This window comes from Nyctereutes procyonoides, unplaced genomic scaffold (genome assembly GCF_905146905.1).
Source record: "Nyctereutes procyonoides isolate TBG_1078 unplaced genomic scaffold, NYPRO_anot_genome, whole genome shotgun sequence".
Taxonomy (NCBI): Eukaryota; Metazoa; Chordata; class Mammalia; order Carnivora; family Canidae; genus Nyctereutes; species Nyctereutes procyonoides.
Genome location: NW_026575139.1, coordinates 45,647,498 through 45,663,109, shown reverse-complemented (window position 1 = coordinate 45,663,109; position 15,612 = coordinate 45,647,498). Strand labels below are relative to the sequence as shown.

The window sequence follows — 15,612 nt, the reverse complement described above, 5'->3', positions numbered from 1 at the left end:
CCAGCTTTTTTTTAGAGAGAGAGAGCATGTATGAGTGGGAGAGTTGGGGAGGAAGAGGAGATGGACAGAGGGAGAGGGAGAGAGAGAATCCCAAGCAGGCTTCATGCTCAGCACAGAGCTTGATGCAAGGCTCTCAATCTCACGACTCTGAGATTATGACCTGAGCTGAAATCAAGAGTCAGATGCTTAACTAACTGAGCCACTGAGGCACCTCCTTTTTTTCTTTTTAGATGCTTTCCCAACTTTTTAAAACACTTAATAATAAATAAATAAATAAATAAATAAATAAATAAATAAATAAATAAATAAATAAATAAAACACTTAATATACATTTAGGTAAGGAAATGCCTTACAAAATTTTTTATCTTTGGGGTGCTTAGGTGGCTCAGTCATTTGAGCCTCTTACTCTTGATTTGGGCTCACGTCATAATTTTAGGATCCTGGGATCAAGCCCCACACCAAGCTCTATGTTCAGTGTGACGTCTACTTGGTATTCTCTTTCTTCCTTTCCTCTGCCCCTCCTCCTGCTCCTGTGTTCTATAAATAAATACAATCTTTAAAAAAAAAAGTTATCTTCCTTTCCTTTTTTCTTTGTCTTTTTAAAGTATTGTTTTTGAGGTTATTGTAAGCTTTACAAATTGTCCTCAAAGTCATTGCAGAGTTTTACTATAGCCATAGAACATATAGCATGAAAGATTTTAAGACAGTTTTTAGATATTTTCTGTTCATTAGAAAGAGCAAGAAGAAACAGTGGCCAAGAAATGGACATTTAGAGAGAGGTAAGATAGTTTAAAAAGGTAGGGAAGGCAAAGTGGTTGGGATAAATAAGTCAAGGCTGGAATTATAAGTGAGCAGAGAATGAAGCTAGTGAACCAGCAACAATGGTTTCATGTGGTTAGAACAACAAGAGGGTGGATAGAAGGAAAACTGGATTTTTTTTAAAAAAAAGCTTTAAGATGAAAGTCATGATTGTAACCTGTGTTTGACTAGCTTTTAAAAATAGACCTCTTGAATGAGCCTTTAAAATACTGACTTAGGGGATCCCTGGGTGGCTCAGCGGTTTGGCGCCTTCCTTTGGCCCAGGGCGCGATCCTGGAGTCCCAGAATCAAGTCCCATGTCGGGCTCCCAGCATGGAGCCTGCTTCTGCCTCCTCCTGTGTCTCTGCCCCTCCCCCCCTCTCTCTCTGTCTATCATCAATCAATCAATCAGTCTTAAAAAAATAAAATACTGACTTAAAATCTAATTTCTTCATAATCAACAGTATAAGCAAGCCAATTAAGACAAGATTGATTTTGCCTTTTTAATATTTATATATTTTACCTGAAGGTATTGAATATTTTCACTGAAAAATTTAAGTCCCTAGTAATGACTTTTTATTATCTGAGAAATAGTCTGTTATTTAAATAAGTACACAAAGTATACTCTTTGTGTCAATACATAAAAATCCTTAACTTTTTTTGAAATTACCTCCCAAAAAAAAAGAAAAGAATGTTATCTTAGTGCTGTGATCTGTTCATGAAGCAGTAGTGTATATGGATATGAGCCTGATACTCAGAGCCTAACTTCACTGTGATAGAACTTTCTATAGACTTAACAATTCTTTTAAAGATTTTATTTATTTATTTATTTATTTATTTATTTATTTATTTATTTATTTATTTATTTATGAGAGACACACAGAGAGAGAAAGAGACATAGGCAGAGGGACTCAATCCTGTGGGGAGCCCTATGCGGGACTTGATCCTGGAATCATGACCTGAGCCAAAAGCAGATGTTCAACCACTGAGCCACCCAGGTGCCCCTAGCCTTAATTAAATTAGTCAGTTATGAAAAAGTCAATGTAGTTTTTCAAGACAAAATTTACATATGGGTTATTCAGATCTAGATTGTTATTATTTTGGTGTGCTTATAAGAATGGTTATTTTATTGACTATTAAGTTAGGTTCATAAATAATTTTAATATCCATCTCCAGAGCAGGTGGCTGTTGTATTTCTGGAACAATTTTATGAACATTGTACATTGCTTACTGTCTTTCAAGCTTTCATTACTACTCTTTCAAGATCTTATAAATACCATTATATAAAATACATATAAGAGAGTTTGATTTTATGAAAATTAATATTTATAAAAATAATGACAAAGTGCGTGCTTCGGATGATGCTATTTATTTTACCATTTTGACTTTATTTCTTAATCAAGGTATATAACTTATCCCAGAATGTCCAGGAGGATGATCTTCAGCACCTCCAGGTAACAATATGTATATTCTTTTTTACATATTTGGTAATCTTTTGAGGGTGTATTTTGTTGGGCCTTCTACTTGAACACTTAATTCAGAAAGATTTAGAAACATAATCAAATGGAGGTTGTCCTGTTTCCAGGCTTCTTGTTTCAGCCCTGTATGGTTATGTTCTTTCTGATTCAGTTTTCATACTTCTTTGTTACTATAAAGCTACTTGCTATTGGCCCTATATATGTGAAAATATATGCAAATTAGAGTAGAGAAAAGAATCTTTGGTTTAAAAATGACCCAAAATGAGAAGTTGATCTAGTTTTAAAATAAGTTACTCACAGAGGTGAAAAGTACACCATAGGGAATATAGTCATTAATATTGTAATAATGTTGTATGGTGACAGTGACTATGCTTATCATGGTGAGTATAGCATAATGTACAAGATCATCAAATCACTGTGTTGTACACCTGAAACTAATATAACATTGTATGTTAACTGTACTTTAATAATACATTTTATAAACATTTCTGTTCTATATGCTGTCCTCAGAGTATTGTTACAGCAAAAATGTAGAGAAAAAAAACCTGAAATTGAAGGCTTATGGTCAGAGATTTAATAATTATAGTCTGATATCAGTTGTATGCCAGACTTCTTTTCCTATGGACTTATACCTAAAAACTATGAAGAGCTGGGGGATCCCTGGGTGGCTCAGCAGTTTGGCGCCTGCCTTTGGCCCAGGGCGCGATCCTGGAGTCCCGGGATTGAGTCCCACATCAGGCTCCCAGCATGGAGCCTGCTTCTCCCTCTGCCTCTCTTTCTCTCTCTTTAGGTCTATCATGAAATAAATAAGTATATATATATATATGTATATATATATATATAAATCTATCTTTAAAAAAAACTATGAAGAGCTTCCTGATGATAATTCATAAAATTCTACTTTAGATCTGAAAGAGACTTCAGTAGACACCTAATTTCCCTTTCATTTTTACAGATGAGGTAAATTTGGCTGAAAGTAGTAAATGACTTGCCTAAATATGGGTAATTGGTGGTAGAGTGGGACTAGAAATCTGGGCATCTCCTGGGCTCAGGGCTCCTTCCACTCTCCAAGCAACATTTAAATCTCAAGTAAAAGATTAAATATTTCCTTAAGATAGTTTACATCTCTGTAACACTTTCTGCTCCCTTTCAATGCATGTTATTTTGGTTACATATCAAAATCTATTTCTCTGATAGTTTCCCTCTGCGTATTTTATAGAAAATTTTGCTTTAAATATATAATCTATCTTGGCAATAAAGGCCATGTACAAATTTAACAGACCACAAAGGATGATAAAGCAAGGTAACCTGTAATGTTGGAAATAGCATTTGGAGTTCATATCGAGAATTGTTCCCAAGTATATTTCTAGTATATCACCCTGATCATTTACGACAGATAGGCAGTAAACTAAATAATTGTTTCTTATAAGTACAATTTACTTCTTCAGGCCTGTGTCATAACCTAGCCAATTATTTTCCAAGTTAATGGCATAACACTGTTCAATACCAGTGTAGGGATTCCTTAAGGCTGACTTTGGACTTTGATATTGAGTAAGTAAACTTTTTCTGAGACCATTTAAAATTTTTCCTGTAAATGACAACACCTCAGCCTCCTCAGAAAAGATTGTGAATTCCAATTATGTTAGTAGATGTTTCTAATCAGAGTGTTAATCCCTGGACCAGCTGCCTTTTAGACATGATATTCCAGACTTTCACTGAGTCACTCTAATCAGATGTTTAGTAATTACCCTTGGCTTCCTAGATGCTTCTGCAAGAGAGAGAGGCAGGGTGGTGCTGTGGGAACTATCCTAAAGAGGAAGGGGTGGGAATCCTCTGTATCAGTGTTCCACCTTGGCTCTGAGAAGCCACTGTGGCTTGTCAGTCTTGTGGATGAAGTGGCATTTCCTGTGTACAGCTGGGGAAACCCAGTGGGCTGGTCTGGATGAACTGCTCAACAGAGGCCTAATCACAGTCACTGCCTCAGGTCTTTGTTCTCTGAGACCTTACATTTCTGGCAACACAAAAACTGATATGGTGCCTCTCAACTGGGAGCAATTAAAAACAAGAGAAGGCAGTACATCTGATTGTATTTTTCAGCCAAATACCTTTATGCCTTTATAGTAATTTAGTCCGTTGTGCCATTAAATTTCCTCAGGCAACAACTTTTGTAAATATGTCCAACATAGTTTATGGCCCTCTGGTCTGATCTGTGCAAGTTCTGCTTTGAAAGGTTACTTTCCATGTTACTTTCTTTCCTGTCTTGCCTACAAAAAACTTTTTACACTCTTGATATAAAGGTATTAGCCTGAAGTGGAAACTTAATTTTTAACATGTACTTTATATCCTTAATTTTTTATTTAAAAATTTACTGTAGTTCTGCTTTATCTAATACCTAGTTCCTTAAAATGTTTATTGTAACCTTACTAATACAGTATTATGTTTTAGCGAGGAAGAAGAATGGAAAAAAGCACAGAAGTAAAACTTTGCTGATACTGATGTTTTCTCTATGTGTGTGTGTGCATGTGCGTGGATGTGTGTGATTTTCCATCTAGCTTTTCACTGAGTATGGCAGACTGGCAATGGAGGAAATATTCCTGAAACCATTTCAGGTGAGTGGAGGGTAAAATGGTGGTAAATTCTTATTAAATTTTTCTGAAGAGTATAACCAAGTATCTTAATTGAGAGGGTCACTTTTCTTCTTTTTTTTATTTCATTCAAGAAGTTCTTTGATAACTTTGTTAATGCTATTTGATGCAAGTAGGTGATTAGATAGGGAAACAAAGCTGAATTAACAGATAAAAATGATTCTTAAATGAAAAGTCAATTTATATCAAGCAAAATATCTGTTGTATTTAAAAACTGTTTTTTTTTAATTTTTTTTATTTATTTATGATAGGCACACAGTGAGAGAGAGAGAGAGGCAGAGACACAGGCAGAGGGAGAAGCAGGCTCCATGCACCGGGAGCCCGACGTGGGATTCGATCCAGGGTCTCCAGGATCGCACCCTGGGCCAAAGGCAGGCGCCAAACCACTGCACCACCCAGGGATCCCCTTAAAAACTGTTTTTAAGAAGAGAACTAAAAGTGAAGGGAATTCAGTTTAAAAGCAGTATTAGGGATGCCTGGGTGGCTCAGCAGTTAAGCATCTGCCTTTGGCTCAGGATGTGATCCTGGAGTCCTGGGATTGAGTCCCACATCGGGCTCCCTGCATGGAGCTTGCTTCTCCCTCTGTCTATATCTCTGCCTCTCTCTCTCTTTATGTCTCTCGTGAATAAATAAATAAAATCTTAGAAAAAAAAAGCTGTATTAAAGTGTAAAGTTTAGCCAGTGGTGTGCTGATAAATATTTACAACTGGCTGGCAAGGAAGGAGGAGGTGGTTCTGATTGAAAGCATTTGTGGGGGAAAAAAAAAAAAGCATTTGTGGATTTCTGAGGTACAAATACCTTTACCACAGCTGATTTCAAGCTGTCAACATGATGTCAACTGACTCGTAAAATTCTTCAGACTTCCACAACTGGTCCTTGTGAGCCTATAAGAGCCAGCTCTCCACTATTTAGCACACTGAGAAAGTAGAACCCATAGCAAGACAGATCATTTGAGGACTGGATTAGCCATGGGGCATACCCTGGCAGAGGGCATCTTTGGTATGGGAATTCCTGGTAGCAGAGAAATTGGATGGTGTTTCTCTGTACATTTGTATGTACAAGTGGTTAGTGACTTGAGGTTTACCTGTAATAGGAAAATTAAGAAGGGTTAAACCGGGATCCCTGGGTGGTGCAGCGGTTTGGCGCCTGCCTTTGGCCCAGGGCGCGATCCTGGAGACCCGGGATCGAATCCCACGTCGGGCTCCTGGTGCATGGAGCCTGCTTCTCCCTCTGCCTGTGTCTCTGCCTCTCTCTCTCTCTCTCTCTCTCTGTGACTATCATAAATAAATAAAAATTTTAAAAAAGGGTTAAACCTTAAAAAACCTTACTGCACACAAACTTTAATTCTCTTCTCTTAGAAGCTTTATTTCATTCCTCAGCACATATTTTAGGTCTACTTACATGTATTCTCTGCTCTTTGACCTCCTTAGTGTTAAGTACTTCACCTTCAGGTTTAGTTAATTCATCCCAGTTTTCTCCCATAGCATTTTTATTAACCATTTTCATATGCGTAAAGGCCTTCCAAACCCTAGGCCTTAGAAATAGATTTGACTCACCACACACACACACACACAAATGATAAGTATGTGAGGTGATGAATATGTTAACTAACCTTATTGTGGTAATCATTTCACAATATATATTCACATTATCATATTATAGATCTTAAACATACACAACATTGTAGGTCAATTATATTTCAGTAAAGCTGGGGAAAAAACGATTTGAATCCTCTTTGTAAGATAAAATAAAACCCAACTTTTCATGTCTCTTTTGGTGGAGATTTAATTACTAGTGAACAGCTCAGTCCATGCCAGTGTTGTGGTTAAACTGAAAATTGGTGGGAAATAACATTAGAGGAGGCACATAATAGCATATTGTTGTATTAGGATACAACTCCTGTTTCTCACAATTTCTCATTCAGATTGGGCCTATATATGGAAAATTGGGAATTAGTTTACTTAATTATATTTAAGGACCCTTCCTACAATTTCAAAACATTCATCTATAGAATAAATTCTTTGATAGTGATTTCAGCCACTTTAAGGCAAAATATTCTTGGTCAAATATCCATGGTGACTGTAATTGCCAAGTCCTACCGGAGAAAAATACATGACTTCCCTGAGGAAATGAAAGGCTCCTGTTTCCCTGCTTGGGCTATACATTAAAGGAAGAGATAAGATGATGGGGCTGAGGAAAAGAACAGCTGTCTAAGCAAGCTACTTTATCCTGTGTTCCGTCCAGAGAGTGATTTAGGTGATCTGAAAGCTGTACAAATCGGAATAAGTATGCATCTGGCTAGGTAGAATCAAGTCATTGGTATGCAACAGGATTCTCCCTATGCCCACGTTTAGGTCCATGAAATGTTTAGAAAACATGTATAACAATAATTTATTGAGCATTTATTTGTGCCAGGTACTGTGCTAAGAATGTTTCTTACATTATTCAATGCCAGTCACTATAGTTATATAAAAATAATGTTGTTGCTTCTTTGCTCTTTCTCTTTTTTAACTGATAAGGAAACACTGGCATAAAGGAGTTGAGAAACTTGTTCCTGGTCATGTAATCTCTTTTAAGGTACAGAGCTGCTCATCAACCTAGGGAGGCCACAGGCTCTACACCCTGGCACATCCACCAGCCTTCAGTGCTTCTCCTCTCCTCTCTATTCCTCGGCACTTACTGAGCTATATCGTGTAGTCTTAGATTTGAATGTGCATATCCTGTCTCACTAAATTATAAATACCTTGAGAGCAAGAGCTTTGTAATTTACTTTTTTGTAATCTAGTACACCTAAGTTCGCACAGCAGATGTTTAATGTTTGCTAATCATAGTGATATATACATATTTGGGATTGTATATAGTTTGCATAGAAGTAAATCCATTGGGCTCAAAATTGAAAGACCTGGATTCAAAGTCTGGTTTAGCTATTACATATCCATCCTAGTATTACCTCTTTATGTTTTTAAGATAAGATCCATAAACAGTATTAAGTCATAAGTTGGGTGAGAGTGTCCAAAATTTTTGTACTGGGCATGGCCCCTTCTTGAACTGGAGAAACACAATCACGAAGTTCTCTTTTAGTAGGTAAAGGTAGTAGAGTTTCTGAATTGAAAAGTATTAGTTGTTAAGGGTGCCTGAGGTGGCTCCATTGGTTAAGCATCTGACTCTGGATCTCAGCTCAGGTCTCGAGCTCAAGGCATGAGCTCAAGACCTGCATTAGGCTCCACGCTGGGCGTGGAACCTACTTAATTAAAAAAGTATCAGTTGTTGGGTGGCAATACGAAAAAAATTAAATAGCATTTCATTAGTTAAGACTAACAGGAAAAAGTTACATGTTTTCAGTTAGCAATAGTGATCGTATATGGTATACCAGATTTAAAGGGGATCCTAAAGATGCTTCAAGTAGTTAGACAAGACTGCACCTGCTCTGAAGCAAGAAGATAAACCTTGGCTACTGGATCAGGGAATAGGCCATGAAAGGCAATGGGTCGTTGATGTATGCATGTTGTAATTTAATATCTGCTCTGGCCTATATGTAAAAAAGAAAGATTTATGTGCTTTGGAAGGTATTAATCTAGACTCTTACAAATTCTTCTCCAGTTTTTCTGCTTATGTCCTTGGTGATTTTTGCTCAGAGAGATTCTTCACTTTCTTTTTGAGTTGTACAGCCTGTAGGTATTTTTAGCCAAAAAGGGACATTGGTTCTTCAAGTGGATTTTTTGCTTGCTATATCTGTAGGTGTCCCTATTGATGGGTTCCTGATTCTTAAAGAATAGAGGCTATTTTGTCTTGTTTTTATCTCGAGGGCCACAAATTTGTTTTGATTTCTACCTTGCTGACTATTCCAGCCCCTATGAAAAGTCAGCTACATATTGGAAATTTTTAAATTGATGATTTCTCATTCAAGTTTTTTTCTTCTGGGCCTAAGATTTAAAGAGAGAACAGCTGGAATGTCACAGTGAGAAGAGTTCACGCTTCTATCAAGTACAACTGGTTTTTCGCCACTCTGCACTGGGCAAAATGACTAGAAGGAAAAACTCACCTCAAAAGAAAGAATCAGAAACAGTCCTCTCTCCCACAGAGTTACAAAATTTGGATTACAATTCAATGTCAGAAAGCCAATTCAGAACTACAATTACAAAGCTACTGGTGGCTCTAGAAAAAAGCATAAAGGACTCAAGAGACTTCATGACTGTAGAATTTATATCTAATCAGGTAGAAATTAAAAAATCAATTAAATGAGATGCAATCCAAACTAGAGGTCCTAACGACGAGAGTTAACGAGGTAGAAGAATGAATGAGTGACATAGAAGACAAGTTGATGGGAAAGAGGGAAACTGAGGAAAAAAGAGAAAAACAATGAAAAGATCATGAGGATAGGTTAAGGGAAATAAGTGACAGCCTCAAAAGGAAAAATCTACGTTTAATTGGGGTTCCCAAGGGCACCGAAAGGGACAGAGGTCCAGAATATGTATTTGAACAAATCATAGCTGAAAACTTTCCTAATCTGGGAAGGGAAACAGGCATTCAGATCCAGGAAATAGATTCCCCCCTAAAATCAATAAAAACCACTCAACACCTCGACATTTAATTTTTTTTTCTTCTGATTCCTGTATTTTATGTGTGAACCCATTTGAAAAAGAGAAGACAGGGTTCCCTTTACTTCAGCTATTTAGATACCCAAAAGATTATTTGAAAATTTCCTGAAGTCTATTTATAATATTTCCTATGATTGATCTTTATATTGTTTACAACTTTGAATCTTTGACCAATTAATCTGTAAAAAAAAAAAAAAGTCTAATGAAAGGTCTTATGTGGTGTTTTGTCTATTTTTTTTTTGCCCTCTAAAGGCTATTAAAATGTTTTAATTTATTATTCTTTCTACTACTACTACTATTATTTTGAAGAGCTGGGGTTTTTTAAATGTTCTCCTGGTCTTTTTCTACCCTCCTGCTTTTAAGTACTTTTTTCCCACCTGAGGGACTAACAATTAAGTGAACTAGTTGGAACAAAACTGATGGTTCAGGTCAGTAAGTATCTAACAAAATCCTGAATTCTGCAGATTTCTGTCTTCTTAGGTTAAAGAAATTCCTTAAAACTCAACTCTAGACCAGGGTTTAAATTCAGCTTCTAGAGAACAGCCTTCTGGTCTAGCAAATTGAAGTTGTTTGGGGCAACGCAGCCAGTCCCTTTCTGCAAAAAAAAGTCCCTTGAAAATCGTTTAGGAGGTCAAGGGAAAGAGCAGAAGGAATGAAGGGGTACAGTGAGTGACTGGTGAAGATAAAACAGAGATAAAAAAAAAAAAACAGATACAAGGAGGATAGGTTTCAGAAGGTAAGAGTCAAGTTGAGAGATGCTGTCTTAGATTCTGCATTTTGTTTTGAGGTCTCAGTTTACTAATTAAAGATGCTAACTAATGAGTGTTTGACATTTCATCTTCTAATTTTTATGAAGTTCCACTTAACTGTATTAGTTATTTATTTTGGTATGTACAAAGATCACCATAATGACCACTGTTATTCTGAATTTTTTTGAAAAAGGTATTTTTTCTTATAAGTGTAACAGTTAGGGTTATAGTACAGTACAAATAGAAAGCAGGCATTTTTCCAGGAGGAGGGTCCAGCTTGGATATATACAAGCCTTTAACAGGTTAGTCAAATGTGCTTTGAGGAGCAGCTTGGTTCCTCAAGCAAGCAGAGGTCAGGACAGTACTGTACGAGCAATAATCTCATAGTCATTGCTCCTGTGTTATGGACTCAGCACAGTGACTCACAAACTGACAAGATTCTGACATAATCAACACATGTATTTATATATTCCACATATTTATAATATTAGTAGCTATTAATATGCCATAATTTAGCCATTTTCCTGTTGTTGAGCATTTGGATTTTTTTCTGTTTTTCTCTACCATTTATACTAGTGCTGTAACACTCCTGAATAATTCCTGAAGGAAATACCCTCCAAAGGAAAGTTAACAAAGGTTATGTTTTTGATGATTAAAAATATATATGTGATCATTAGTGGGATATGCATATCATAGGTCCCATCATTTGCCCCATTTGCTGGACTGGAATTAATTCATTAAAAAAGTATTTATGACCTCAAATATTTTTATCTGAGCAAATTAGGATAATCTATATTTTTTATTTTTATCTCTACTTGTATGTAAGGACAAATCAAGATTCAGTATTGTGGAAAAACTGATGACTTTGACATAAGAACTAAGATTCATAGAATTCCATACATGATAAATATAAAGCATACAAATTATCTTGGGAGGGGATGGGACTAGTGAGTATGCTATAGCTACCTTATTATACCAATTCATGAAAACTAATTAGTAAATATTCAGGAATTATATAAGCCAGTAATTAAACTGCTAGTAGCTTGAAATGAGCCATAGTGGGCATATTTAAACCACAGAAATGGTCAAGTGTTAAAAAAAATCAAGGCATTTTGTTGTTGTTCTTGGAGAGCCAGTTTACCAGCACACCATTGGATGGGAACTTGGGAAGTTGATACTGTAGACAGATGGATAGATAGAATATGGGTCACTGATTTCAAAAAGTAAGACTTTGTATTTGATCCTGTTCTACACATGGTCCTCATTATATTGAATTAGGAAGATGCCCAGTGAAAAAGACCAAAAATGAAACTAAAGTTTCCCAAGAAAAATGCAAAATATAGCCAAATCCACATACTTGGTTTCATTTGTCCTGGTTCATGAACTTCTGTTTGCAAAAATTGCTTCCTAGCTAACGTCTGTTTTCAAAATACATATTTTAGGTAGAAATGTTCTAAATACAAATTATTATTTTATTCTGATGAAAATGGGCATCTATTAAATATAGTGAACTGTTTAAGATAGCAAATGGGGTATTTTATTTTTTAAAGATTTTATTTTTAAGCAATGTTTATAACCAAAGTGGGGCTCCAACTCACAATCCCCCCCAGATCAAGAGTCACATGCTGGATCAACTAAGCCAGCCAGGTGCCCCAGTGGTATTTTTAAACTCTCCTCTCCACAAGAATCTCTTCTTTCCCCACAAAAGTATGGGGAAAAAAATCCATAATGCAAACCAAGAAGTGTCTTTAGGAGAGAAGATGTGAGCCAAAGATTTTATATCCAGCAAAACTGACTTTCAAATAGAAAGAGGGATCCCTGGGTGGCGCAGCGGTTTGGCGCCTGCCTTTGGCCCAGGGCACGAACCTGGAGACCCGGGATCGAATCCCACGTCTGGCTCCCGGTGCATGGAGCCTGCTTCTCCCTCTGCCTGTGTCTCTGCTTCCTTCTCTGCATCTCTCATGAATAAATAAATTTAAAATCTTTAAAAAAAAAAAAACCTGACTTTCCAATAGAAAGTGACAACTGTTATAACAGGTCACAAACTTATCAACATGTAAGAATGCAAAGAATATTGTTTTCCTGAGCCCTTAATGAGAAAGCTACTGAAGAATGAACTTCAGATTAACAGAGATGACATAATTTCACCAAAAGTAAGATAATCATAAACTCTGTGCCTCCTGATAGAAGAGCAGTCCACCAAAGAAATACGACCTGAGATCCAGGCTCTGTACCCAGCTGCCAATTTGCAGAAAATCCAGAGGACAGAAGAAAGAGCATGTTGAATTGCCTGTGAATATGCAAGTAGCAAGATCCGAGTTATGGGAAACTTTACAGGTCAAAGTCTTAGATACTTTAATAGATAAACTGTAAGGGAAAAGAAGAAATGGAGGACAAACCCAGAGATCAAATGAGAATTAAGAGACATATTAACAGGGGCGCCTGGCTGGTTCGTAGGTTGGGCGTCTGACTTCACCTCATGTTTTCAGGGTCCTGGGATCAAGCTCCGCATCAGGCTCCCCACTCAGCGCTGAATCCACTTCTCTCCCTCTGCCTTGTGCGCACTCTCTCTCAAATAAATAAAATCTTTAAAGATATATCAAAACATTTTAAGACTAAAGATTCTGTTAGAAACTCAGAAGGTATAAGCTTTTAGAAAGATCGTTTAAAGATAGCAAACTTCATAAAAATTAGTGATTTTTTTTCTCAATTTCCTACATTTTTTAAGAAACTAAAATTTGAAGTATCACTTAATCTTATAAAAGCATGCTTTTAGAGGCATGTGGGTGGCGCAATCTGTTAAGCATTCAATATTGGTTTCAGCTCAGGTCCTGATCTCAAGGTTGTGAGATTGAGCCCACGTCTGGCATCCTCAGCACAGTCTGCTTGAGAATCTCTCCTTCTCTTCCTCTGCTCCCTCCCACTCGTGTTCTCTGTCACTCTATCTAAAATAAGTAAATAAATCTTTTTTTAAAAGCATGCTTTTGTCAAACTTCAGGTTGTAAACTACAGCACATGTTTTACACTTCCAGTTGAGGCAGTGCAGCAGGGGTTTTGAAGTAGCCCAGGTTTAAACGCTAGCTGTTCCATCTCAATGCCTTTGGCCAAGTCACCTATTGTCAGATGGTGGGGATTTTTATATTATCTCTTCTGAAAAGGGTTATAAATTATAACCTATCTCTTGGCAATTGCAGGAATGCGTGAAATATCATGTATATAATCCCTGGTATTATGGTTGACATATAATAGGCACTAAAAGGAAAGCTGCTATTACTTTGGTTTCAAGAGGTCTGGAGTGGGACTTAAGAATTCTATACTTTTAAAAGCCTCCCAATGATTCTAATGATTGTTCTAATTTTAGAAACTGCAGTCCCTAAAAAATCCTTCTGGATGTGAACAAATATTCAGCTTCAATGATGCTTATCAATGCATTTCTTAGAATAATAGAAAAAAACTGGAAAACATCTAGGATGATGGCAAAATAAACCATGGTCTATCCATTTGCTAAAATATTTGGCCATTAAATATTCACTTTCAAGCCCAATGTTATATTTTTTCCTATTGAGCCCTCACTTCAACAGATTATATAAGCTTTAGGCCCCATAAAACCTGGATTCCTATCCATATGTGTATATATGTATACTGAGACACTCTGAAGAAGCGAATGGGACAAATGTAATAGAGGAAAAATATTTAAAGAGATGATAAAACTGTCCTGAAATAAAACTTTGAACCTTCATAAAAAGCTGTCCCCAAATTGTCAAGATAAATGTGTACCACCAAGAGATGAGAGACAGAGGTGCCCTCAAACTGGCTGAATAGCTCTATGTAACTACAATCAGTTTTGGTGCAGCTTTCTGTTTACACTTAGTGAGAACAGGGCAGATGATCTCATAGGGAAGAGATTGCTCAGAAATTTTCAAGGTTTTATGTTTGGTTTTGTAATTCCATAGTGTGGTATAGAAAACTATTCAAATGATAGTAATAGCATTTAATTGGTTTCAGTGTAAAGCCCAGGGAGGCCATTTAAAGTCCCCTTATCAGTTCTTTCTTCTTCCTGTTTCGTAGAGTCTGATATTTCTTGTTCGGGATTGGAGTTTCCCATACGAATTTTCATACGGAGCTGAAGGTGGCTCCAAATTCTTGGAAAAACGCCTCAAGGTTTGTTATTTACTTGCATGAAATTTCACCAATAGTAATCTAGAATTTTGTTGAATGACTTGTAGAATGGGTACTTATTAGATACAATCTTATTTGATCCTTCTAGTGTCTCTATGAACAAAGATTGATATTTAATACAATACTTTCAAAGTTATAGTTTTAAATATTATCAGTAATTATGATACATAGATATCTATAAAGCAATGATTTATTCCTAAAGATAAATCTTTTATTTTGGATAATTAAATCAGTACAAGGCTGACAGTACAAATATCTGGACTCATGTTTTAGAAGTTTAAAAGTCAATTTAACAGAAATATCTAATTTTGAAATCCCCAAAGTCAATCTTAGAACATTTTGCTAATAGTGCACAAAAAGTGAAATTAGAGGATTGTCCATTTTCAATGTCAGGATAGTTCAGTATTGAATGGATTGTTTACATTGGACAGATAACACAACAAATAACTACTGAGAAAAATTTTTAAATCAAGATTAAATAAGCTTTCTTGATAATCAAGATTTCTTTTTAAGTTTATGATTACTTTTAGGGTACCTGTCAAATACATTTAAAAAATCAGGACAGTTTAGCTTATAAATACCCAACTATTCAGATGCCTTTCTAGAATTTAAATGTATACCTACCAGGTGAGGAGAGGCTATCTTGAGTCTCTCCTGAAAAGAAGGTAGGAATATCTTAGGATCTATTCATGTTTCCTAAGTACTTTGAATTAAAATTGGCATTTGTAAGAACTAGCGAGAATAAAACCCCACTAACTTATACTAAAAAATGGGAAGGCCCACCTAAGTTAGCCTAAGAGTAAACATTTGTTAATTCTAATAATAATGCTATATGTATGCCATATTTAGATAAGGCCATCCACTCAAGACTATTTTTTCTTCAGTATCAGCCCTGCCATGTCATTTTTATCATTGTAGGACCAGACAGATATAGCAAATATGAGATATAACAGAATTCTTCTGGAATTCAATTTATGATGAATGTGGTTTAAACTTCAGAATGATTTGCTGCAGGTCTCAGGGAACCAGCATGAAGAACTACAGAATGTTCGAAAACACATTCATTCCTGTTTCACCAAAATTTCCTGTTTTCTGCTACCTCACCCTGGCTTAAAAGTAGCTACCAATCCAAACTTTGATGGAAAACTAAAAGGTTTGTCTTTT

General features: G+C 36.2%; 1 protein-coding gene across 3 annotated transcripts in view; it reads left to right on the top strand.

Moving 5' to 3' along the window:
* ATL1 (atlastin GTPase 1) overlaps positions 1-15,612 on the top strand; it is an 81,018-nt gene that overhangs the window by 51,573 nt on the left and 13,833 nt on the right. For all 3 annotated transcript variants that reach the window (XM_055304329.1, XM_055304327.1, XM_055304328.1), the window contains exons 6-9: positions 2,203-2,253; positions 4,830-4,886; positions 14,338-14,430; positions 15,463-15,601. In XM_055304329.1, the coding sequence (XP_055160304.1) occupies positions 2,203-2,253; positions 4,830-4,886; positions 14,338-14,430; positions 15,463-15,601 (340 nt within the window). The remainder of the gene's footprint in view (positions 1-2,202; positions 2,254-4,829; positions 4,887-14,337; positions 14,431-15,462; positions 15,602-15,612) is intronic.